At 48.7% G+C, this 25023-nt stretch overlaps 1 protein-coding gene across 4 annotated transcripts; it reads left to right on the forward strand.

Moving 5' to 3' along the window:
- The first annotated feature begins 1983 nt into the window (after positions 1-1983).
- GOSR2 (golgi SNAP receptor complex member 2) lies at positions 1984-20151 on the forward strand. Of its 4 annotated transcripts, none has more exons than XM_059148374.1 (6): positions 1985-2119; positions 8654-8718; positions 10162-10270; positions 11096-11228; positions 13663-13803; positions 16995-20151. In XM_059148374.1, the coding sequence occupies exons 1-6, from the start codon at positions 2091-2093 to the stop codon at positions 17154-17156; spliced, it is 639 nt and encodes a 212-aa protein (XP_059004357.1). In that variant the 5' UTR covers positions 1985-2090; the 3' UTR covers positions 17157-20151. The 4 variants fall into 4 exon arrangements, with proteins under 4 accessions (XP_059004359.1, XP_059004360.1, XP_059004357.1 ...); XM_059148375.1 differs by having other exon boundaries at positions 10165-10270; XM_059148376.1 differs by lacking the exon at positions 13663-13803 and having other exon boundaries at positions 1984-2119.
- The last annotated feature ends 4872 nt before the right edge of the window (positions 20152-25023 follow it).

The raw sequence follows: 25023 nt of genomic DNA on the forward strand, positions 1-25023 counted from the left end.
GAAAGTGACCACTGGACTAAGTCAGGCTTACTCTGGTGAGCTAGAAAACACTTCTCTAAGAACAGTTCTCTGTTCTAGAACAGAGGAGAGGTTGGAAGGCAAGCCACCCACAGAGATGTTGGCAGTGTAAATCAGTTGTCCAGATGGCTTAGTCATAAAAGAAAAAGAAAGAAGATAGAAGTTAAAAGTGCAGCAAGATGGAGGGATGGAATTTTCCTCTCTTTAGAGAAAGCCCTATGCCCATATAAAGACCTAAGAGCCTGAGAAACAGAGAGGAGGTCCTGTGGATTTCAGTTTCCTTATCTGCCTTACCCACCTCACTGGGTTACTGCAAGGTCCAAAGAAGATATGGGCATAAAAATTCTTTGAGAAAATTTAAAATTTTTATCCAGCCTCTAAAATCTCCTACCTATAGAATTTTTAAAAGTCTGTAAATAAAAATCTACACATGACATTTAAGATTCCCCATGACCTAGCCCCAACTTGCCTTCTAACACTATTATTGCCCCAAGCTCCATAAATCCAGCCACGGTGGGGGACTGTCTATGTTCTTTCTCCCTTTTTTCCTTTTCTCAACAATATGCTCGGCTTCAAACGTCCTTCCCTTCATCTCCATTGGCCAACAAAATAAACATTTACAGGAGCACCTGGGTGGCTCAGTCGGTTGAGTGACTGACTCTTGGTTTCTGCAGAGATCATGATCTCATGGGTGGTGGGATACAGCCCAGCCTTGGGCTCTGCTGGGTGGGGATTCGGATTAAATTCTCTTTCCCACTCCTTCTGCCCCTCCCCCCGGGGTGGGTCTCTCTAAAATCAATCAAGCAATCAAACAAACAATCTTTAGGGGGAAAAAAATTTACAGAGTGGTTAGCTTGTGCAAGACACTGTTAAAACTCTATTGATTCTTAAAAACAGAAACAAAAAACTATTGATTTTTGAAGGCTCCATTCATAGGCTATTTAGTCCATGAACCCTTCTCGATTTTCTCAGAAAAATGGTACTCTTGTCATTTGTAGCACTTACTCCACCCCATCATGTAGCTTGAGGGCATGATTAGCCTTCTGAACAGACTACGAAAGATGAGACATTTGAGGGCTATCTTACTTGTATTCTTCGCGCCAGGATCTGTGCCTGGTAATAGTAGGTGCTCATTAATAAATAAATATTAGAATAAACGGAAAAATGTTAGGGAAAGAACGTACATGGGTGGACAGTCTCTGGGGACACAAAGCTGGGTGGGCTCCAGGATACAGGAAAATAAAAGCATCAACTTGTCAAAGGAAGAGGAACATCTCCTCCCTTGGGAGGAACTGCAGATAAGCCTGGGAGGGTAGACACGGGTTAGGTCTATGCGGAGAGACCGAAGCGTCCAAATCCTTCAAGTCTTGACTCAAATGCCTCTTACATTAAGTCTTTCCTGAATCTCCGACGGGGCTGACCCCAGCTCAGCTGTCTCTTTGGACTTTCTCCCTTGCAGATGTTTATTTGTACACTTATCTTACTTCCTTTCCTAGACCGCGACCTCTTTTGAGGGCTAGAGGAACCCGGTTTCTCCCACAGCACACATGACACACGGTGACCAGTCCTTCATTGTGAGTTTATTGAAAGGATACATGGGGAGGGGGGTGCTGTAAGCGGACAGATTTGACATAGGAGAAGCTTGGGTCACAAACGCCAACGAAGAACGAAATCCCTAGACGCACCGTTGCGCAGTTTACAGCGAAACCCACCGCCAGGGTAGGGTAGGTAACCGCCGGCTTTCCCACAGCCTGGCTCTGAGGACCTCACGTCCGTCCTCTCTGACTGCCCTTGTCAATGCCTGACTCGATGCTGGAGACCGCCCTCGGCCCAAACCTATGCTTCCTCGTTCCCGATCTGTGGCAGCCCCTCTGACTATACTTGGCCTTCTCGTCCGGGGCTCCCCTCCCGTTGTCCTCCTCTCTCTCGCCACCACCACCAGCAAGGCGCGCGTGGGGGCAGCCCTGGCCGGCAGGAGGGGCGGGTCCTGGGACCGGAAGCCGGAAGCCGGAAGCGGGGCTGTGAGGACGTGTTCCGAGGAAGCCAGGGCCGGACCCGGCGGGGCCGGCGACATGGAACCGCTTTACCAGCAAACGCACAAGTGAGGGCCGCGTTGGGGCACGGGCGGGGGCGCAGTCAGGCTGGGCGAGGCCGGCTCCCCTGGGTGGGGCCTCGGGGCGTCCGCCATTGTAGAGGCCGAGTCCTTCCGCCTGGGCGCTGCCAGGGGAAGCGCTGAGTCTCTGGCAGGATGCCCAGCTCAGCGGCGGATGGAGGGTCTCCCGCCTGATGTGTGGGGAAAAGGGGCCGGACGGCTCCTGGGATCTCCGAGGCGGTGACTACCTGTCAGGTAGACTAGGAGAAGGGAGAGTCACACCTGCAGGTTATACTACTTTGTCTACCACCTACCAACTCGGTGCTCTTGGTTGGTAGAGCTGGTGGGGAGTCAGAGCCCCTTCACATAGTTTACTATTTATTTAGAACAGTTAAGAGACGTCCGAAGAAAGATCTAAGATGTGACAAGATGGGATGGAGGGTAAATGAGCAGGACAAATGGAATCTTCTTCAGCAATTTAGAAAGATCCATCATTGGACTAAGGTCGTCAGAAAAAGCTTCGTTGTAGCTCACAGCTTCTAAATGCTGTCAGCCCCTACTCTTCATTCACACTAATAGTGTTGCTGCTACACTTTTCTCCCGTTCATTCTGATATGGTTTATACTAGAGACCGTAATGATGAAGTGTTGGATTGGTCGAGTGAAAATAGAGAAACTATTTGTAATGGTGTTAAAATGACAGAATTTGCTCTCACCCCGGAAGCCCTAGTCTCATATAAAAACTATAGAAGGGACTTTAAAATTTCCACCTGTGAGTCAGTTGGAAAAAGGAGGACAGTTCTCATGATGCTAAGAAAGGTCTGGCTTTTACAGTCTGTCTTTTACAGACAGTCTCTTTTACAGTCTGTCTTTCCTCTTGAATGCTGAACCTTGGAGTTCTGATTCTAGACTTCTTTGCCTTGTTTTTCTGATCTATAAAATGTTAGTTTGGGGCCGGTTAAACTTCGAGGCTCCTTTCAGCTTCATTACTGGTGACTGAGTGTCTTAAAGAGGAAACACAATTCTGTGAGCATCAGCAATTAACTTTTGCAGTTGCAGAAATTAATGATTGTAGCTGAATTGACACAGCAGTAACTGAGCATATGAATTGTACTGGAACTTTGACCCCAGTTTGTGGTTATCTCTTGTGTGTCCCTGAAAGTACATTGAGTTTAATATTTTAAAGTTATGTATCTTGAAAACTCCTGAACCACCTGAGCACCAAGAGAAAAAAAAAAAGATGAAAATCAGAATAAACACTTAAATAGTACTGCATTCGGATGAAATTTATAGAGGAATAAGTAGCCAGGCTTCTATTTTTGATATTCCAGTGATTGTAAAGATGCGCCTACTTGTCCCCTATATCGTCCAGCCTCATACAATGCCCTGCATCTTATCATCCCTAGAGATTCTGATTCTTTTAAGTCTGGAGCACAAGAAATTCTATTTTTAAGAAGCTCTCTGAGTGATTTTGGTGAACAGTATAAAAATTATTACTTTATCTCAAGATCAGTTCTTCCTTTTTTTGATTTTACCTTCTGGTGAGAGGCTAATTGTAGGAGAGGCAAGGCCAGGGAGATGAGAATGACCAGATGGTTCCCACTACTTTTAAGTAAAGGTTTATGTGATGCTATGTCGGTTACACAGCAGTTTCATACTTCATTTGGATCTCTGAGCCTTTAAATAATTGTGATTATTAGTACGCTGTTTTACCTAAGACTGAAGTGCCAAGGATTTAAGTAGCTTGTTTGTGGTCCCTCAGCCACTACCTAGTGCATCCAGAACTTGGAACCAGTATCTTGACTCTAGAACTGTTTCCTACTCACAGTGACCAGATGCAGTGTGGATACAAAGTGGGTGTTTATGAAGGAGGATGACGGTAATTAATGGACTTTTAAAAAGCAATTACATTCTAAAATTCTTCCTAAATTTTCTACAGACCTTTTTTTTTTTTTAAGCTTTTATTTATTTATTTGTTAGAGAGAGAGAGAGAGCGTGAGCTCGCGAACACAGGCAGACAGAGAGGCAGGCAGAGGCAGAGGGAGAAGCAGGCTCCCCACCGAGCAATGAGCCCGATGTGGGACTCCATCCCAGGATGCTGGGATCATAACCTGAGCCGAAGGCAGCCGCTTAACCAACTGAGCCACCCAGGTGTCCCATGACTTTTTTTTTAAGTCAGCAACAGTGACTTGCTATCAGATCTCTCTGCTTGTTTATGTTATTACCCAAGCCCCCCACGGCCCCCGTGCTAGGACAGGGCTAGCACTTCCGGTTTCTAGTGTCCACACCCCCAAGTCATACGTATGTATCACTTGTTCCTTACTGGCTTCAAGTATGTTGTCTGAGTTCCCAGTTCAGTTTAGAACACATTTCCCACCTGGTGTATAGCAATTCCCACCGTCCCATTCATACTTGCTTTGTTATTTTGCATTTATTTCATCTCAGGCTTGAAATGTAGGAATTGGAATCATTTTCTCGCCTCTTTCTCTTCTAGTTCATTCAAACCATATGATAGAGCTTTGATGGGAATGGTCAGTAATGTTTGCCTACAAATAAAGTTTATCCGTTTTAGCTTAGAAAATATTAACAGCCACCCAAAGGGTGTCTACAGGGTGGGTGTTGCCATCTTCTCTCCCTCTGTCTTCATAGAATTTAGGAACTGAAGGTGGGGGTGGTGGTGCCTGGGGGGTTCAGTTGGTTAGGCATCCCACTCTTGGTTGCAGCTCAGGTTGTGAGATTGAGGCTGCTGTTGGGCTTCACGCCCGCTTGGAGTTCCCTCTCCCTGTCTGCTGCACCCACCCCTCACTTGTGCACGTGCCTGCTTGCTCGCTCACTCACTCTCCAGAAATTAAGAAAAATAAAAGGGACTGGCAGGATCTTCCATTGCAACACATTTTGGTTAGGAAGACCCTTTTTAAAACCCAAGGCAGTTCGTGTACCCTATGTTGAAAGTTGCAGGAGGTCTTGTCTTTTTTTTTTTTTTTTTTTTACTTTTCTGGAAGAGAGAGAGTTCATAATTATTCTCGGGGTTTTTTTGTTGGCGGGAGGAGTGGGTAGGAGCACACCGAGCTGAAATCTGTCACCTTGAAATTTGGACCTTTTGGCTCGGGATCTTTCTTAAGGAGTAGCAGTGGTGGACAAACCCATTCCTCTTCGTATATGTTAACTCTAGATATTTGAAGAGCACCAGCTGCCCCATTTAATTTAGGGGTTCCCCCCCCCCCTTTTCTTTCTTCAGAGCCTTACTGTCACTAGCTCTTTTGACCATTCCTTCTTCGTGACTTGACTTCTAGACTCTTTCCCAGTCGTCTTGTTCATTCATCTTCCATTAGAAGAAACCTTTGATAGACAGGGTCCTTTAACAGAAGGTTCCCAGAATGAAGTGCCGTTTGATAGCATACATCAGATTTTTTTAAAAAGTCTCAAGTCAAAATACTTTTCATCCCTGACCAATTGACTATTTTGGCCGAAATGAGAAATGTTAATCTTGTTTTGTGGTACAGTTTCCTAACCCATTATAGCACAGAGTCATGTGCAAATTTCATAAGCATAACTTGGTTTTTTAAATAATTTTTTATTTTTTTATTAACATATAATGTATTATTAGCCCCAGGGGTACAGGTCTGTGAATCGTCAGGCTTACACACTTCACAGCACTCACCATAGCACATACCCTCCCCAATGTCCAACCACCAATGTCCCTCCCCAATGTCCAACCACCCTATCCCTATTCCACCCCCCTCCCCCGGCAACCCTCAGTTTGTTTTGTGAGATTAAGTCTCTTATGGTTTGTCTCCCTCCTGGCATAACTTGGTTCTTTAAAACAATATGAACAAAACATAGAGCCAGAGACAGTCCTGTGGTAGAGTGCTGGGAACCTTCCCTAGCATCCCTTGGGTACCATCACGTAGCCTGCCATGAAACCCTCATCCTTACAGTATAGAGTACTTGTCAATCCAGTGGGAGAAATGCAGTAGCTCATTATTTTTAATTTGTGTTCTCCTGATGACTAGTCAAGTGGAGTATCTTTTTATATAGCTAGTGACCATTTGGGTTTTCTTTTCTGTCAGTCGTCTGTCGTCCAATTTACACAAGTGCTTTGTTTGACTTTTCCTATTGACAGCATTTTTCTTACATGTTCTAGACATTAGTCCTTTCTCATCTAGTCAGTGTACTTTCCAGTCGCCACCTGTCTTTTTTTTTTTTTTTAAATAGTGCTTTTGCTGTAGAGAAGTTTCTTAATGTAGTCAGATTTACTAGCCTTGTGGTTTGTGAGGTTTGGGGGATAGTTTTGTTGTTTGTCTTGTTTAAGAAATTCTTTAACCCAAATCATAATACATAACACACATATTATGTATTATACATTATGTACATTTTGTACATATGTATTATGTATTATACATAATACATAACCCGAATCATAATACATAATACACACATGTGTTTTCTTCAGAAAGGTTTTTTTTTTTTAATTTAAATTCAATTAATTACCATCTAGTGTATTATCAGCTTCAGAGGCAGAATTCATCAGTTTCTTCAGAAAGTTTTTGAAGCCTCGCTTTTTCCATTTGGGCTTTGAACCATCTTGAGTTTATTTTTGTGTGTTATGTGAGATACCGTCTTCTACATGCATAACCAACTAAGCCTTTGGCATTGATCATAGTCATTTCTTTTCCCACTCATTGATGTCACTGAGTCCCCAAACACGGAAGACTCTTTCTAGCCTTCGTTCTTTGCTCTTGGGTCAGCGTTGGGGTCAGGGTTTGTCTGTCTGTCTCTGCACTGTTACTGTATTGGTTTTATTATTACGGCTTTTTATTGAGTGTAGCAGGTGGGACAGGTCATCTCTCTCATACTTACTTCAGAGTCGTCTTGGGTATTCTTTGCCCCCCCTTTTATTATGTTAATTTTCAGATTTTCTCTGTGAAGCTACCCTTGAAAATCTACCTCACTGTCTGCATGCAGGCCTTCTGTGAAATCCAAATTCTCCTTTCCATCAGCATTGCCGTGTGGTCCTCGACTGCTGCTTGTGTGGGAACCCTGATCCAGATGTTGGTTAAGTCCAGTCAAATCCCTACATCTGCCTCCAGATCTCCATGCACCCTCATTCTAAACTGTCACCCTTTCCTTACTGGAGTCGCCATCTGGTCCCTCCATCTCTGGTCATGATTTCTAATTTCCTCTCTGAGCCATGGATCTCACCCAGCACACTCAGAGTCATTAGAGAGTTGGCTTTGCTTCTGGCACCATGGGTCATGTTTAGAGGCTGCAGGAAAGCCCTGGAAAAGACAAGAGGAAGTCGAAACCAAACTTGGGCTCCTTTGCTTGCATTGGTCAGTTTTGGTTCACTGTGGTGCCCATGGTGGAGGATGGCTGCTGACCCTTCCCACAAGGGTTGGCGATGATATGAGAGCGCAGCAGACTCCTTCAATGGCCTCTAAGGTGGAGACCAGAAGCCCCAGCAGGTCGTTGTCGGGGATAGCATAAGCAGTATTCCAGGCCTGATCACAGAGGCCACTGGGAAGGGCTCTGAGGGTGACCTTGGCCAAGTCCAGGGGAGCCTCTGGAGAGCGCCCTAGGGCCAGATGTCTGGGGCCATGCTAGAAAGCCAGAGCCTAGGGTTGCATTTCCAGAGGAGATAGCAATCACCTGATACTGCCAGGGAAAGATGTTTACCAAACAGGAGATCCCTATCTTTCAGGACCTTCTCTGATCATTTTCTCCAGCTAATCGCCTCCTCCCTTCTTCCCTGGCTCCCCTTAGCCCCCGACCCCAACTCTCAGGCCAGACAGCCTGCTTGTAATCTACATGACATGCCATTTTACATATCGTTTTCTTCATTTCTTCTCTCACCAGATCATGTCTCCCATCTTCAGAATGATCTTTGGAACTTGCTTCACCACCGCCCCCTTCTAGTACCCCCAGATTGCTCTTGTATGTCCGTCGCCTTTGCTTGGCACCACTGTTCCTCAGCTTCCTTTTTGTTTATACTTTTGTGTATGAGTGCTCTCTCAAATCTTCTTGGGACTTTTCATGTCTCTCTGGCCTGTCATTCCTAATTACATCGTTTCTCAAGGACAAGGATTATATCTGTCCTGCCCTTTGACTCTCCCTAGTACAGGCCAGTGCTCAGTACATTGGGTCAAAGAACAGAGAGTGGGATTGGCTGGGTCCAGATTGAGGTTTATCACTCGCTGTGTGACCTTGAACAAGCTACATAACCTTTCTGGGCTTCAGTTGTCTTATTTACAAAATGAGGATGATAATGGTTCTTTCCTCGTGGGGTTATTGACTTTGCAGAATATCTTAGATGCGCCAAGCGCTGGATAAATGCTGCTGGTCGGTTTTATTATTTAATATTCATGTTAAAATATTAGAAACCCTGCCAAAACGTGTGGCCTAAAGTGCCACTTACAAATTTTACAGTTCAGCGATGCTGTCAATTTAAATCAGTTACATGTTGGCATCAGAAAATGTGTCTTTCCTGACCGAAGCGCTGTTGATTACTCCCGTCTCACTCATTTCCTCTCTCTTCCTTTGATAGGCAGGTCCACGAGATCCAGTCTCACATGGGACGCCTGGAGACGGCAGACAAGCAGTCTCTGCACTGTGAGTAATTAACTATGGAGACCAGAGTCCTTTCTCTGATGACACGGTGCTAATGGGCTGGGTTTCCTGACCGCTTTTCTGCCTCAGGAGCTTAATGATTCAACGCAGAATGAGTTCTGCTGTTAGGGTGGACAGAAAAACCCTCTGGCAAAGTCCCTGACTTCCCTGATTGCACCCTGCGGAATCCCACAAGTCTTATCCCCCATTACCCCTCCACTCAACCTGACATGCCCCTATGGGAATGGACGTTCTCTCCTCCATCTGTCTTAATCTAATTACCGAGCCCTTAGAGGAATGTACTCCATACCAATTCAGAGATGTTTAACTGGAATTGGTCATTTCTGCTAAGCTGAGGGCTGTGGCTTTTTTAGGAGGATTACTCAGAAACAAATAGCAATATTAATTAGTTCAGTTCCCACACCACGGTTTCTGCGGAGACAAGTGCTGTTTTTTGTTTTGTAGTTTTTTTGCTGTCAAAAGAAAAGGTTGTCTCTCGAAGCTGGTCGGACAGGCACCACTGGTTCCCTACACGCCACAGGGGCCACCCCCTCACCTCCCTGCCTGGCTGTCAGCATGCCCGATTCTGTCCGCTCGTGCCTCTTTTCCACAGCTTCCAACGCATCTCTGGGTTCTATGCCCACCTTGTTCTCATCAAAACTGTGTATCTTAGCTGTAGGTTGGACAGTTCTCGGGCAGGAAGTGGTCTGGGTGCTCTCCTGTACCCAGACTAGTGTCCACGGGCTCTGTTTGCCTTCCCAGTATTTCCAGTCATACGATTAAAAATGGAAAAGCAGGCATTTTGACTGTTTATCAAAAAGAATAAGGAAAATGAGTATATTTATCATATCTTTACCTCTGTAGAATCTTTCCTGGGCCTTTCCTAGTGGTATTTGGTCTATCTGGGGATGTCAGCATCAGGCTTCCCGGTCTTATGGAAAGCCTTCCGGGAGCGGGTGTCTGTCTTTCACACACTAATCTTCCCCTTTGCTTTTTTTTTCTTTTAACCTCATTACTATAGGGAATTCAGTTGGCAGCCTTTTGACTAGATATTTATAACTCATATCTGAGAATAATCTCAAGGGAAAAGAGACCTCGTTCTGTTTCAGACGATATTGCATTTTGCTTAAAATATTTCATTTCTAAAGGCAAGAAATTTATTTCTGTAGTTTTATCTAGCTTTTTAAAAAATTGGCATTGTTACAGCTCTAACAGCTATGTGTGTGTGTGTGTCTGTGTGTCTGTGTGTTTAGAACAACATTTACAGAGTTACTTAGTATAACTTGAAGTTTTTCCAGTTATTCACTGGTATGTGCATTTTTCTCCCTTTTAGAGGTGTTTCTTTGAATTTATTGGATATGGAAAAAAGATGTGTTAAATGTATCCCTCTCATTTCAGTTCACTGTCTCTTTTCTGGCAATTATTCTTTTTTTCTCTTCGGTGCAGTAGTAGAGAATGAAATCCAAGCAAGCATAGACCAGATATTCAGCCATCTAGAACGTCTGGAGATTTTGTCCAGCAAGGAGCCCCCTAACAAAAGACAGAATGCCAAACTGTGAGTGCGCTCTTTGATACCCTCAGCCCATCAGGGGAGGCTGGCGAATATTCTTGAAAATCCATTACAGATTGAAAAACTGAGACTCTATAAAGATGCAGTTTCCCTAAAGGGCACGATTCCATTTCAGTGATGCTTCCTCAGAATTAAAAACCCTGTGAGGTTTGTGGCTCAGAAGCTTCGTGTCTCCTCACAGTGGGTCGTTTGGAAATTTTACATCTGGTGCTGTTTTTCTGACCAGACCCAGGCCTCTTGAAGCCTACTGCCATCAGAGAGGTTGGCTCTGGCCTTTGGTTCCCGCTGCCTTCTTGGGTTGAAATGAAATCTTGCCCTTAATCACTTATATCAGTCTGTTTATAATGAAATGCCAGTCTCATGTTTGATACTCCCCCCATGAAATTGAATTGAAACCCCTGTCACCACCTCCACCCCAGGCCCTGCTCCCAGAAGTTTTATGAAACTTTGTTGATGCTTTACTTAAAAGATGCCCTTGGGCTGCTTCTTGGAAAGCGATACAGTCCATAGAAGGTCAGGGAGAGGTCCTTGAGCCTGCTTCCTGTCACCTGTTGCCTGTCAGGCATCCAGACACAGAGACCAGCAGATGCTTAAGGAAAGCTGCTGGAGTCTCGTGGGCTACACCCAACTGGAACCACAGGCTGCTGCTCTTATTCTCACCATCCTCCCTCAAAATCAGATGATTTTGGCGGGGGTAACATGCAGCAGGTATAGGGAGAAGCAAGGGGACATCTTGAATACAACGCCTGGCCACAGCAAGTGTGTAGCCCTGGGCTCCTGCAATGTAATCTCTCTCTCCATCAATTCCAGTCGTGTTGACCAGTTAAAGTATGACGTCCAGCACCTGCAGACTGCTCTCCGAAACTTCCAGCATCGGCGATACGCAAGGGAACAGCAGGAGAGACAGCGAGAGGAGCTTCTGTCTCGCACATTCACCACCAACGTAAGCCAGGCTCTGGGGTGGGGATCCGCGGGTCCGTGGCAGTTCCCTGGCACTGCGGCGGGGGCCTTGGAGCTTCATCCATTCCAGGGGGTGTCTGAAGCCCACCGAGGAGGAGGAGGAGCCTAAACGGAAATGACAGCGGCTTTCATGCATTGCCACTCACACGAGACCTAGACAGGGAATCTCCTTTGCTAATACAAAAGCCCAAAAAGGAAGCAGTTATGTCGAGGGAATGGGCAGAGGAGAAAATGACTGAGGTCAAAATGGTTTGACCGAGAGGTGGAAGTTCACACGGTGGAAGCAATTTTTTTTCTGATCAGATAGAGCCGGTGATGAGAATGGAGATGGTCTGTCAGGAGGGCAACATTCCAAAGCTGCCTTCTGGAAGTGCTTGTCGCTATGCCGTGTCTGTGCGTGACTCCAGGGTCGGACACATGGAAATGTTTTAGCCCCAAGTCTCAGCAGCAATTTGGAGGAATTTGTTAACAGATACATACTTTGTTTTGGACGGATTGCTTAACTTTGAGCCTGTTCGAAAGTGGCCTGTTGGTGTGCATGTTTGATTTTGGGGACACCCTTGGCCCTGCCCTTGAGTCTCTATAGGATCATTTCCTGCACATGGCTGTAGAGCACACTGGCCTTTTTCATGTCCTGTAGCCCATGTTTCCACCCGCGAGGTGGGATTGGTGGTCATTTTGTCTTCATTTTCTAATGAGGTCTTAGCTTTCTTTACCTGTCAGAGTTCAGATCAATCCATGTTTCACAGACGTCTGTCTCTTTGCCGTGTCCCCACTGGCAGTAAAGTTTGCAGAGTGTTCCAGAATGTGCCTGCATAGTTTTTGCTCCTCTAGGGTAAGCAGTCACATATCGGTGATTAATAATGTGACAACGTAATGAGGACATGTTGGTGGTAAAGCTGTAAGCATAGTGACCTTTCCTTTTTTTTTTGTATTTTCACGTTTTCATAGCTGCCTTTCAGAAGTATAATGAACTATACAGCACACTGAAAGGTGTGTGGACCTTTGGTAGTCATGGCATTGGGTGTTCAGGCCTGTTTAAGGCCAGGGACAATGGCTCAGAATTACTCTTGTTTCCTACCAGCTTGGTGAGCTGCGGTGCACACGGCGTCCTTAGTACAAACTGACTTGCCAGATGAACTACTTACTGGTCAATGCTCATTAGCTGTTAGAGGGTAAGAAAGATTTGCATATAAAAGGCATTCTGCTGATGCTTGTCAAATGAGAAAGGGACATTCATTGATTCATTCAAACCCTGGAGTCCTATGTCTTCCCCCCAGCCCCCGCTGAGCGTTGGCTGTGTGCAGAACGCTGCGGAAGATGCCGAGAGTAAAGCTCATAAAAAAAACCAGGGCCGGGGCTCCTCCCTGTGAGTGCTCCTGTGCGAGCTGCAGGGACAGAGTGCAGGTGCGTGAGAAATGGTTCCGAACCTGTGCAGCAGAGGAGAGGGGGTGTAGCCTCTTGGTGGTGATTGAAAGAGGTGAGAAGGGCACAGCTTGCCAGACCGGAGAGTGTGCTGTGGTCGGGAGGCAGGAAAGAACAGAAGCACGGCCAGTCCCGAATGACTTCTGTATACAGTCCCCTGTGCTGTAAACTTAGAACCCCAGGACTGATCTCGGGGTTGGTCTCTACAGGATGGTTAAGAGGGGGCCAGGCTCCGCATTCAGTAGTGGGCTGCAGGCCCCGCCGGACTTAGCAGCTCACCATGGCCTCAGGCAAGCTACTCCACTTCTTGGCTTCCGTTTCTTCACTTCTAAAATGGGGACACCGTAGTAACCATGTCGGGGTGTTAGAATGAGGATTAAGTGAATTTAGGGTAGTGCACACGCAGAGTGGAAAATGCTTGATCGTTGTGTCCGTTTTCCCTCCCTCCCTTTCTTTGCAGCCCTTTTCTTGCCTGCTTAGGAGAATTGTCCCATTCAGGCCACCGTTAGGCCATCGACGGGAAGCATGGGCTTCTCTATCCTAAGTCTCCATCTAGCAAACATTTAGCAAACATTTAGTGCTGAGTTCATTCAGAGAAAGCCAAGGAGAGGAAGTGGGGAACAAGCTAAATTCATAGAGAAGTAGTCAGAGAAAGCCTTTAGGAGAAGGCCAGCGAGGCCTTGAAGGACTGATGCTTTTCCCTAAGCAGTGGTCACGGTAGAGCCGGTGGAGAGGCGGGAATGGACGGACCTTGGGTACGACATTCTTCCGCAGAGTGCCAAGTCGGAGGAAAGCTGTTCTTCCTCGGGGCGAACAGAGGCCATCGCTGGTCTTGGGTTTTTCTTCTCTCTGAGGCACCTTGATTCTTGCACCAGTCCCTCTGGCTGTTCCTCCGAGTTGGCCTTGGCCGAAAGGCAGAGCGGCCAGGTGTTGCGAGAGCCCAGGGGCTGAGCAGCCTGCAGAGCTAACCCAATGCCTGCGTCTCTCCACAGGACTCTGACACCACCATCCCAATGGATGAGTCGCTGCAGTTCAACTCCTCCCTCCAGAAAATTCACCACGGCATGGATGACCTCATTGGAGGAGGGCACAGTATTCTGGAGGGACTGAGGGCCCAGAGACTGACCTTGAAGGTGGGGGCGCTTCTGGGGGACAGAGAAAAGGCCCCTGGTTTTGGCCTCATCCAACAGTTTGGTACCTGTGTTTACACTGTGATTCCATATCCTCACATTTTGAGATTTTGACAGAATCTGGGATCCTTCCTGTTGGAGCTGAATCATTTCGAGGCCACAGGTCACCACGCTCCCTTCGCCAGTAGCTATTTCTTGCGCTCGCAGCAAAACCTAATTTGGCCTCTCTTGGTAACTAAGTCCTTTTCCATTTTCCGAACCCATCATGAAAGTGCCTGCCACGAAAGGAACCAATAAGACCAAGAAATTCCGGTTTTAGAAATGACAGAATCCATGAGTCTTAAGACGGTAGATGTGGCTGTACATGGTGCCTCCCCCTTCTGCGGCTTCCCTGAGAGCCCTCGCTGTGGACCACCTTGGAACCGAGACCTTTTGTGCTCCTATAACTGATCCCCCGCTGGTGGGGTCTTAGGGCCGCCCTGGTTGACTGGCAGCAGGTCACCAGTTCTAGAGCACCGAGTGCTGACCCACAGCAATCTCCTTAGTCACAGGTGTTTCTAGAAGCCCTGCCTCATTGGCTGAGACTCAAACTGCCCCCCCCACCAGCGCCGCCCCCCGGGAGTGGTTTACAGAAACATTACACAGATTCTGATGTCAGTCCTGGTGTTTCTGCCTCAGCCCTTTTCCTGTATCAGCCCTGATGGATAATGGGGTGTGGGCCGTGCCTGTTATCAGGGTGTGGTCCCCTGTGAACACAGCACTCCCAGCCACTGAGCTGTGAGAAACAGTCACTCGGAAGTGTGAGCTTTATCTTAGTTTTTGTTGGACCATGTTGAGCCTGTCAGCTCTGCAGGACTTTTGGAGGGAGCCGAACAGCCCCGGCCATCTTTACCGGGGACATCAGGCGGGCTGTTGAGGGACACTTGTCCTCCTGTCGGTGGCCGCAGGGCTTCTGATGGTCTGGAAGTGTGGTATCCAATAGCGGTAATCACAACTGATACATGATGATTCATCAGCCCTTTCTTTAGAAAACTGCCCATATCTCAGAAAAATAGTAAAACCCTTTTGTCTATTTAAAGTTAAGAGAGTATGCGCGAGAGCAGGGGGTGGGGGCGGGGGGCTTGGAGACGGAGAGGGAGAATCTTCAGCAGGCCCCATGCCTCTCAGGGGCTTGATCTCACGACCCTGAGATCATGACATGAGCCAAAATCAAGAGTGGGACACTAACCGACTCAGCCCCCAGGCGCCCCTGGAAAACCCTATCAGGATAAGACTCACCAAGTCGTGCTAACATTGACCTGGTGGGGGTTAGTTGAGGCTTCTGGTTGAAGCCAGCATTTATTTCCCAGCGAAGTCCGGTGTCACAGGGGAGTCCAAGCTGTCCCCAGAAAGAAGTGCTGGGAAGCCTGCAAGGAGGGTGGAGTTGGAATGTGAAGTTTCTAATTTGGTTTCCTCTGTGCACCTACTACTGCCTACCTGTCTCTTGTGTCTTGATTTCTACCACCCACCTCCAGCCCCACTCCCATCAGGGGTTTTTCTGTCTAAACCATTGGGAAGGAACATAGTGGAGAGCATGAAGGAACTGAGCTGTGATCTGGAGAAATTTGTGGTTGGAAAGGAATACTTTTTTTTTTCTCTTTTAAATTTATTTTCATTTTCAGGTGATTTTAGCTTGATACTGGCACTTCATACAGTGATGAAATCACCTGCTCTCAGCTAAGCAGAGCCTAATGAGACCTAAATTTTACCATCACTGTCGTGGAAAAAACCCTCCTCTGCCAACAGTAAAGTTGGACTCGAGAGGTCTGACTTGAGAGATCCCTCTCTCTGAGGCTTGTTCATCATTGTCTGGGCTGAACCTGGGTTTTGAATTCCTGTCTGTGATGCCTCATGTTGTTTTCACTTCTGCCTCTTCTCTCCTCATTAATGCATTGTTCGTTTAAAAGACCCATGGAGGGCATCAGGGCAGATGCCATCGTAAGGTTACAGTGGGTGGGGTGCGTGGAAGGAGGTTAGGGTCTGCCCCAGGAGTCGTTTATACTCGTTACTTCATAAGAAAATTGAGTGTGCTTATGAACAAAACTTAGAAAGCAGAGAGGAGGGGCAGGCTGGGTGGTGTGGGCTATTGATTTAGGAGTAAAATACCCTTTTGGTTTTGGTGGCGTTTATGTAAGGGGTTGCTGTGTTGGTGTCTGTCATTCCATGTCACCCACGTCAGACCGTTCGGTAAACATGGATGGTTGGCCCACATGTTACATGCCAAAGAATCCTAGAGGTTTCTATTCTACAAGGTGAACAGGCTGACAGCCAGGATTTTGGAGTTAGGGAGCAGAGGAAGAGTTTTTTGATGTTGCCCTTTAAAAAAAAAAAAAAAACATGTAAAAAATGTAAAATGTAAAAAATTTTTCTTGAGGTATAATGTACCTGCACGTGCACAGATCTAATTTGTGCAGGTCGTTGCATTTTGGCAAACACACACCCTTTGTAACTCACACTTCTGTCCTGACAGAGACCATTTCCATCGGCCCTGGACAGTTCCTCCTGCTTTTCCCAGCCAGGCGACCCCTCCTTCCAGGCAGCCATCGTTCTGCTTTATCTCCCCATAAAGTAGTTTTGCCTATTACTGAACTTCATATAGATGTATTTGGAAGTGTGGCTTCTTCCTCTCGGGAGTGTTTTCCAGGCTCTTCCACATTGTTCCATGTCAGTCTTTAGGTACTCTTTATTGTCAGGTAGTATCCCCATTATGCCGATTCACTGAACATTGTCTACCCATTCTCTGGTTGATGTACTCCTGGATTGTTCCCAGTGTTTGGCTCTTCTGTTTTCTTTTAGAAGCTTTATGTTTAATTCTGTGATCCATCTCAAATTCATTTTTGTGCATAATTTGAGTTGAGACTCTTCTCACATAAGCCACGTATCAGATACACAGGGGATGTGGGTCTATGTGTCCGTGATACATATGTGTGCTAGAGTCCAGTGTCCCAGCACATTCGTGGAAAAGACTTTTCTTGCCTCCTTGCTTTGCTCTGGTACCTCCATCCAAAGTCATCAGAGCGTAAGCGTGGATCTGTTTCTGATTAATGCTGCTTTTCATATACTTCAGGCGTGACCAGGAGACTGCATATTGGTAAAGTCCCACTCCTTGGCAAAAACAAGTTGATCGTTTTTCTTTCTCTGCCTTTCTGCTCCAGGGGACTCAGAAGAAGATCCTCGACATTGCCAACATGCTGGGCTTGTCCAACACAGTGATGCGGCTCATTGAGAAGCGGGCTTTCCAGGACAAGTACTTCATGATCGGTGGGATGCTGCTCACGTGTGTGGTCATGTTCCTCGTGGTGCAGTACCTGACGTGAACCAGTTACACCCCGCGGCTGCGCATCGCTCCCACCGCGCGAGGGTCCGTGTGAGAGTGTGTGCGAGAGCGAGACGGGGGGCCCGGAGGCTGCCTTCCGCAATGTATGCCCTTCTTCACTGTGAAGACCACTTGCAAGTCATTGTGATCTGTAACCTCGTGGAGGTTTTAAACCTGCTCTGTTTTCTGTGATACCTCGGAGGGGGAAGTGAGTGCCACCAAGACGCACGGTCCTTAGGAAATGAAAAAAGTACCCATTCTCTCTTTCTCTTTCTTGCCCTCACTGGGGGGAGGAAGTGACATAAGGGGAAGGGGTGAAGAAGGAAGGAGGAGGGAAAGGATGGCTTTGTTGGTTTTGTCCGTGTAGCTGACGTGCACCCTGGGAAGGCTTTCGTCATGAGCCCTGCAGATAGGACTGTCTACTTTGGCTTCACCTGGCCGTTCTGGCTCTTAATGGGTAGGTTAGAGCAGAAGCAAAACAAAGGAGGGGAAAGAGGTCTTCTTTCCCTGCGTCATTATAGCACATGAATTTCCCTGCCCTTGCTACTAGTTCCCCTCACCCCTCGGCGACATGCAGATGACTAACTGCCAGTATTTGTCACCCTTTCCTTGGAAGCAGCCACCTAGAGGAGACAGAGGCACTGATGTTATTGAAGACAGCAAGTAAGATTTTCCACATTACAGTGGTTCTGTGTCGGTCCTTTCTAAAGTGAGGCCAGTGTTATTCCCTGAGAATGTTCGGTGTTGAGACCGAAGACCCTAATCACTGATTTTTTTTTTTCCTCTTTCCCCAGAGGTTAATAGAATGGGAGGCTTTGTAGTTCCCAGGACTGTAGCCTGGCGTCCCGCCCAGTCTCTGGGGGGCCTCTGCCCCCAAGAAAGTCACTTTGCGCCAAGGTTAGTGTTGGGTCCATTAGGGCATCTTTTCTAGTTTTAGCGTCTCTGATTCTCTGGCTCTCTTCCCTTCCCTGAAATCTAGCAGCTGCCAGCCAGGCCCCCATTCTTCCCAGCTGGTGTGGGCAGGAGCCACCGTGGAGACGTCCCTCGTGTCCTGTAGAGTCTCTTTTGTCAGGGACTGGGACCCTTTTCCTTCTCTGACCAAGCCCGGATCAGGGCTGTACCAGTACCTGGTGTAGTGTGGAACTGTTGGTAAAGCCAGCCTCTGTCGTGGCCAGGTGCTGTAGGCGCTGGAAGGACCCGGTCAGCATGTGTTTTCACCTGTCACAGGCCCTACCCCACCCTGGGCTCGGTAGCCTTATGGCAGGACATCAAATAACACTTGGCATTTCCCAGAACTGGAACCTTGGTCAGTATTAACTGTGCCTGGGCTTGTCCTGCCCCACCTGCGCCCTGTTTTTTGTCACCGGGATGGTCATCTGTCTTGTCTTCCTTTTCTGTGTGTGTTCCAGTCCGCCTCTCTTCTTTACCTCCCCCTGTTTCTGCAGCAGTGTTGGTCCTCCAGGCATACCTTCTGGCGAGTGTGTCTTCGTTATCACAGATTTTTAACATGCGTTTTCCCTGATTTCACACTTGGGCTCTTTATTGCTCTTACCCCTCTTCGCTAAGCAGGGGCCCTGGATGTCAGAAGAAGGGGGAACCTGTGGGTTGCTAGCCCTGCCAGAGTGAGAACGGTGGCCTGGAGGGTAGACAGAAGAGTCTGAGCGTCTTTAGACCTAGGTCTGACTTCGGGGAGGTGAAATTTCCAGCACTCCCAGCACCCCGGCCCACGCAGGGATCTTTAGCAATCCATAAAAAGGGTTCCATAAAGTGGATATTTAAACTGCACAGACCCGGTTGTCCTGTTCCCTGGGCATCTGAGGATCCTGCCAAAGAGCAGCCTTGAGAGGAGGGTGCATGAGGAACAACGAAGTCCCGCGGACCCGCACTCAGGGCAGGGGTGGGGCGCGGAAACTCCCCCGGCACCCCACCCTGCAGTGCTGATGTGACCGATCTGTTTGTAGTGTGCACCAGCGGGTTTCCACACCTGCCTCCCCAGTGAGTATAGGTCTGGGTGAACCAGAAGTAAGGCTTTCTGTCCTGCTGTACTTTGAGAGCCGCTCTCCCAACTTTGTAATAAAAGTTAGGAAGGCAGTTCATGGGTCTTTACCGCCTGGGGCTAAGGAACAGCAGTCACAGCGTTTCTGGAGACCCAGGGGCCCCGAGATGGCACAAGCTGGCTTTCAGAGTCCTGCGAGAAACACACCTTGGCCTAACTGGATGCTCCTGTCTCCGCAGCACCAAACCGCCCCCTCCCACCCAAACCCAGGGAAGGGTTCCAGGCCAGGGAAGGAGCACCCTCTAGTGGAGCTGGGATGAAGTCTGAAGTCAGGCAGGTGCGAGAATGTCCTGGGGATAGCGTCTTTGACCTTGTACAGGATTTGGATGTGCCCGTGGCACTTGAAGACAGGTGGGTTGTCAAAGAACTTGGGATTATCTTCATTCCGTGGAGCGACCACCTTAAGACAAACCAAACTCAAAGACCCAAGTAAGTAGGAGAGTCTTGATTTTTAGATGAGACTTCCCTGCTGGGGTTTCCCGAAAAGTCTTTTGCACTCATGGGATTTAGGTCGGTTTGATTTGCACATTTGGATTCACACCTGTTGTTTTTGAAACACGTCAGTTAAATAAAGTTGAGATTGTTAGTTTACTTAGAAAATTACCTTTTGTAACTAATGACCCTTTTTTAATAGTTTCCAGGCTAGAGATTCTCAAACACTGCTCCATGGCCGAGGCCTAGGCTGGCTGCCTTAGAAGCAGCTAGAAAACTTTTCTGAAATGATAGATTCCTGGGGCCTATCCCAAACCTTTTCGAGTAGAGTGTTTTTTAAGCCTCGAAGTTAGTTCTGATGTGTGTATTTTGGAACCACTGTCTTTTAGACACAAGGCATTTGTCTTAATCAGAGATGATCTCATTTGAAAATAAATGCTGAACTAGGTGGGCATATATGTGTAAAGAGCAAAACCTATCAAGTCCAAAATAAAGTCTCATTTGTTTATGTCCTGTCTTATTCCAGAAAAGATTTGAGGAGATTTGCAGGAACAAACCAGAACAATGCAATAGGAAGAAATGAGGACCAAGAGCAAATCAGAGTAGAGTGTCATTACTAAGGAGAAAAACCCAAATGTGGGTCACGAGCCCTTCCAGAACTTTTCTGGGTCTGTTCAGAGGCCCAGCAGCCAGAGCAAAAAGAGAAGCAGGATCTGTTACTGTGTTAGTGCAGGTGGGGTTGTCGTTTGCTCAGAGGAAAATCCAGACCCTTAATACTGCTAGCTTGTGTGCGGCCCTTACTGGAAGTCAGGTGTGGTTATTCTCCTGGATCGCTCCTCCGTTCCTCACAACCCCTCCAGATCATGTCCTGTATTATTCCCATTGTGCAAGAGGCTGAGATGTAGTGACTTTCTCCAGGCCACACATCTGTCTGGCTTCATAGCCCAAGTTCATAACCATGGCACCGAGGTGCTTCCCGGGTCCGAGATGGGGGGCAGGAGATGTAGGCAGTATGCCAGGATTGATAATAGGCTGTAAATCACTTGTGCCTCACAAGGGCAGGTTTTTTGTCCTAAAGTATCTTCCTTAATGAAAGGGGGAGAGAGAATTTGTGGGGTTTCTCTAAGTGGTGAATGGACGCTGTACTCAGGCTTTGCCACAAGGGGGCAGCTTAACCCTATCTGTGGCTGGGCTGCCCAGCACCAGGCTCTGGCCCTGAGGCCTGGTGTGTTTGGAAGGGGAGAAAACAGCCATACACTTGGTTTGGTTCCTTTTAGATACAAAATTCTCTGCCCGGTAGTGGCTCTGGGCTGTTCCTTGGACTCTCAGGATACGGCCAAAAAAGACCTGAAATCCATTAGTTCTGATCTTCAGACTCCCCTTCCGCTCAGTCTTTCCCTCAGCACGTGGACGTTATTGCAAACAAGCATGGAAAGCATTTCTCAAAATGTGTGTTGGTTCCTACCTCCCTTTTTATGTCCTTTCATTTCATGTGGCACATGGGACTGGAGCGAGATGGGATGGGGGAAGGGAACCTGGTAGGTCCTTGGTGCTCTCTAGTGCAGTCGGTGAGTTCCCTGCCGCACGAAGCCCTCTGTGGCCACACTCTCCCCCTCTCCCCACCCCCGACTTCCCATGTCCTTCTGGCACAGGGTTTTCAAGCTTGGCTCTATGGGAATTCCTTCTGGAGCTTTTAAAAATGCCGCTTGGGTCCTACCCTGATCTGATGTAACTGCCCTGGGGTGCACCCTGGACATGAGGAGTTTTAAGGGTTGTCTAAGGTCATAACATGTAGACAAGAGTGAGAAAGACAGCTTTAGTTCTAGAGCATTCAACCCGAGGTGAGGCTGTCCCCACTGTCAACTTCCCCATGGCCACAGCAGGGCACTACTGCCCTGACCAGTGGGGGTGGGCTTCGGGAGGGGAGAAGGGGCCAAATCCTTCCTGGCCAGTGGGTCCCCCTCATTGACTGATGCGTCTGCGTCCGCTGAGTAAAGCACCTCAGTGTCACAGGCCAGCCTCTCGCTGTTCTCTCTGGGGCTCCTCTCACCCTCCCCCACCCTCCCTCTCCCCAGTTCTGCATCCTCCCGGGACCCCTTGGTCTTAGAATCTCCCATACTCTTGCACCTTTGCACGAGGTGTTTGCTCTGGGGTGTGCCCAGATACCCCCATGATGCTGTGTCCCCTCCCAAGAAGCCTGCCCCCTAACCCCAACATACCCCTGGCACTCCCCATCCGGGGAATGGCACGGGTTATCTGTGTCTTCACTGCAGGGATGTGTGTACATCCTGTGTATGGAGTAGGGGTTCAGTAGCAGTTGGGGTCACTGGCCTGCAGGAGGGCCTTGATGAGCCCAGCCCTCTTAGGTAACCAATTTCTGAAAAATGGGTACAATGGCTCAGCAAAGCTTTTGTGACCAGGCCAGGAGGAAGCCAGAAGGTTCACGGCCCCTGATGTCACTGGCCATGTGTTCTGGTTGAAGTAAAAGGGAAAGAGGTATGGGATTTGGTGAGCAAGATTTCGTGAAGGACTGTTAGGGGAGAGACAAGTTGGGGGACCAAGTCATTCTGGCTTTAGAGCCCAAAGTCCTGACTCCTGGTAACCTTCCCAGACAGGAGTGAATCGGGATGGTTGGCCAGCTTGGCTACACTAGAGGCGGAGACCACCCTGACAGATGCAGAGCACCCAGGAGTTGGGGACTGTGACCTTGGAGGCTGACCTCTGACCTAGAGATTCCGCTAGTGGGGGCTCATCGGCCCCTCCTGGGCGCCTGTGGTGCCTCCTGACGAGCGGATGTAGCCTTGACCGGGCCCTGCAGCCAAGCCCGCCTGGCGCCCTAGTCCTTCAGGTCCCAGCCAGGCGTGCGCCAGGCACCCTGTTCACTGTTTCAGGGCCCACGTGGGTTGGAAGCAGCCCCTCTCTCTGCAGCTGCAGGGAGGAGACAGGAGGCAGCCATGAAGGCCCAGAACCCAGGGTGCAGGCAGCAGCCTCAGCTTTCTCTTCCTAGAATGGGGGTAACCTCTGACCCCCCCATCCCTTCCCACAGCAGATGTGGGGCCCAGGTGACCTGGTGTTTGTAGAGACCAAGAGGGCTGGGGTCACAGCTGCTTGCTGGAGAGCTTATCAAGTCCAGAGATCTTGCCCCCAGAGCTGCAAACTGCTTGATCCTGGGGGCGGCCTGGGTCTCAGGGTATTTGAATTTCCAAGAGCATCTTCTGCCCCGAGGTTGAGACCTCTGCTCTACATGCCTTGCAGGTGTGGCTGGTGGTTATGCCCGTCTAACTGGGAGGACAGGAAGGGCTCACGTGAAGCAATCGGAGGACAGAGGGACCTGTAGATGTTCCCAGGGTGAGGGACAAGTGCCTAGAGTGGCTAACTGGGAGAAGCTTTCTGGGAGGGCGAGGTGGAGCCCATGCAGGGCCCAGTTACCGAGCTCCAACCAGCCTGAAGCTGCTGAAGGCGACAAGGAGCATTGCCAGGAGGCTCGATGCGCGGCATCCACTTGGCTCCCAGCTTCTTGGCAGAAGCGTTGCCGCTCAGAAGCCCGAGAAGCTCGCAACAGAGCCAGATCGCTGGTGGGCAGTAACTCCTCTGAGGCAAGAAAGTGTGCCCTGTGCAGACAGAAGGCCATGCCATCCCTTCCCTCCCCCGTTCAGCCAGGGCCATGGGCTCCCTGCTCCTGCCCCTGGGAAGGCATGGGCAGAGCCCACCCTCTGGGCTCTACTCACCTCTAGGCCCCTCTCAGCAGGGGCTGCTAAAAGTTTTTCGTGCCCAGGTTACGCGCAGGGACAGAGGCAAGGGATACGGAGTTAGACCTCTATAGGAGGGGGGCAGGCTCTCCGCTGCCCCTCTGACCTCTCCATGTCAGCATGAACATCAGCAGATAAAACCCTGAACTCTGCTGCGTGTTGTCCAAATTCTGGGTGCTATAGGCACAGGGCAGGTGTGAATTCAGGGTCCATGAATTTCTTCCAGGAACCTTCTTTCTCCCTCCGTTACTCCTTTGGCACAGGGCAGCCTCTTGCCATAGTCCAAGGGCCTCTTGGAAGAAGAGCAGAATTCCAGAATGGAAGTTGTGGCCGTCTCCTTCCATGAGAAAACACTTTGGAATCAATTTTTGGAGTCACCCCTTGGGAGGGAACAGCGCTTAATGAAAGATGTGGAGGCCTGAGATACTCGCTTCCGGCGGAGGGGAGAAGAAAGCTCAATCCTAGTGTTGTACCCTCTTGTGACAAAAAGTCAATTTAATAATAAGGTGGCACTGGAGTGGCTCAGCCTGTTGAGGGTTGGCTCAGGTCCTAATCTCGGGGTTGTGAGAGCAAGCGCCTCATTGGGCTCCACGCCCAGTGGGGACTCTGCATGTCCCTCTCCCTCCTCCTCTGCCCCTCCCCCTGTTCATGCTCTCCCCTTCTCTAAAATAAATAAATCTTAAAAAAAAAAAAAAAAAAAAAAAAGGTGGTAACAGGAGATATCACGGGGTGGTGATAAGGGCCAGTCTAGTGGGTTGAACACCAGACACTATTTGTCCAGACGGGTAGGAGTTGTGATGGAGCACTTCCTTGAGGAGGGAGGACTCGGGCTGTATAGAGAATGGATTAGTGGCCAGACTGGTACTGACATATTCCTGGGGAATCAGGGAGGAAAGCTTAAGTCTCAGCTGGCTGAGTTTGGGGAGTCCTGTGGAAAGTGGGTAAGTATTGGGTAGGAAGCAGGAAGAGGGTGACAGGAGGTGCTGGTGTGGATGGTGGCATAGGGATCCCTAGCTGTCCTCTTTCCTGGAACCAGAATTATGGGAAGGAGCCCTGCTCATGCCCTGGACTCTGGACCCAGAAGCTCAGTAAGGAGGGATGCGTGCTCAGAAGGCAGCCTCCTCTGGCGTGTGGACAGGAGAGTGGGTGTGCTGGAGCTCTGGGTGGCCAGTCTCAGGAACACCCAGCAAGCAGGACTCCCCCCGACCTGGTGAAGCCATGAATGGGCTCGGCTACGAGGGGCCTGGCCCAGCTGCCCAGCCTGGGAACCCCCAATGGCTCATTTTCTTGATGGTGACATGCGGATGAGACCTAGTGGAGAAGTCAGCCTGGTGCGGTGTGCGGACAGGCTCAGCTCCCCTGGGAGGACCTGACGCCCAAGGACCTTATTGCATTTTCTGAGATGTGACATACAGTACTGGGGGTGGTGCCGTGCTCTTTGGGGTGCAGGTGGGAAATGTGGCTTAGAATCCTGACTTTTCCGCCCTTGTCAGGGGACCCTTGGGCCTCATCACCCTAACCTGTTTCTCTGGGTGTATCATGGGAATAATAATGCTACTGAATGGTGGTTCCTATGGCCGCACTCCAGAACGTGCCAGGAAGTGGCAGTGATTTTGTAAGGTGGCGGGAGA

Source organism: Mustela lutreola, chromosome 15, assembly GCF_030435805.1.
Source record: "Mustela lutreola isolate mMusLut2 chromosome 15, mMusLut2.pri, whole genome shotgun sequence".
Classification (NCBI taxonomy): domain Eukaryota; kingdom Metazoa; phylum Chordata; class Mammalia; order Carnivora; family Mustelidae; genus Mustela; species Mustela lutreola.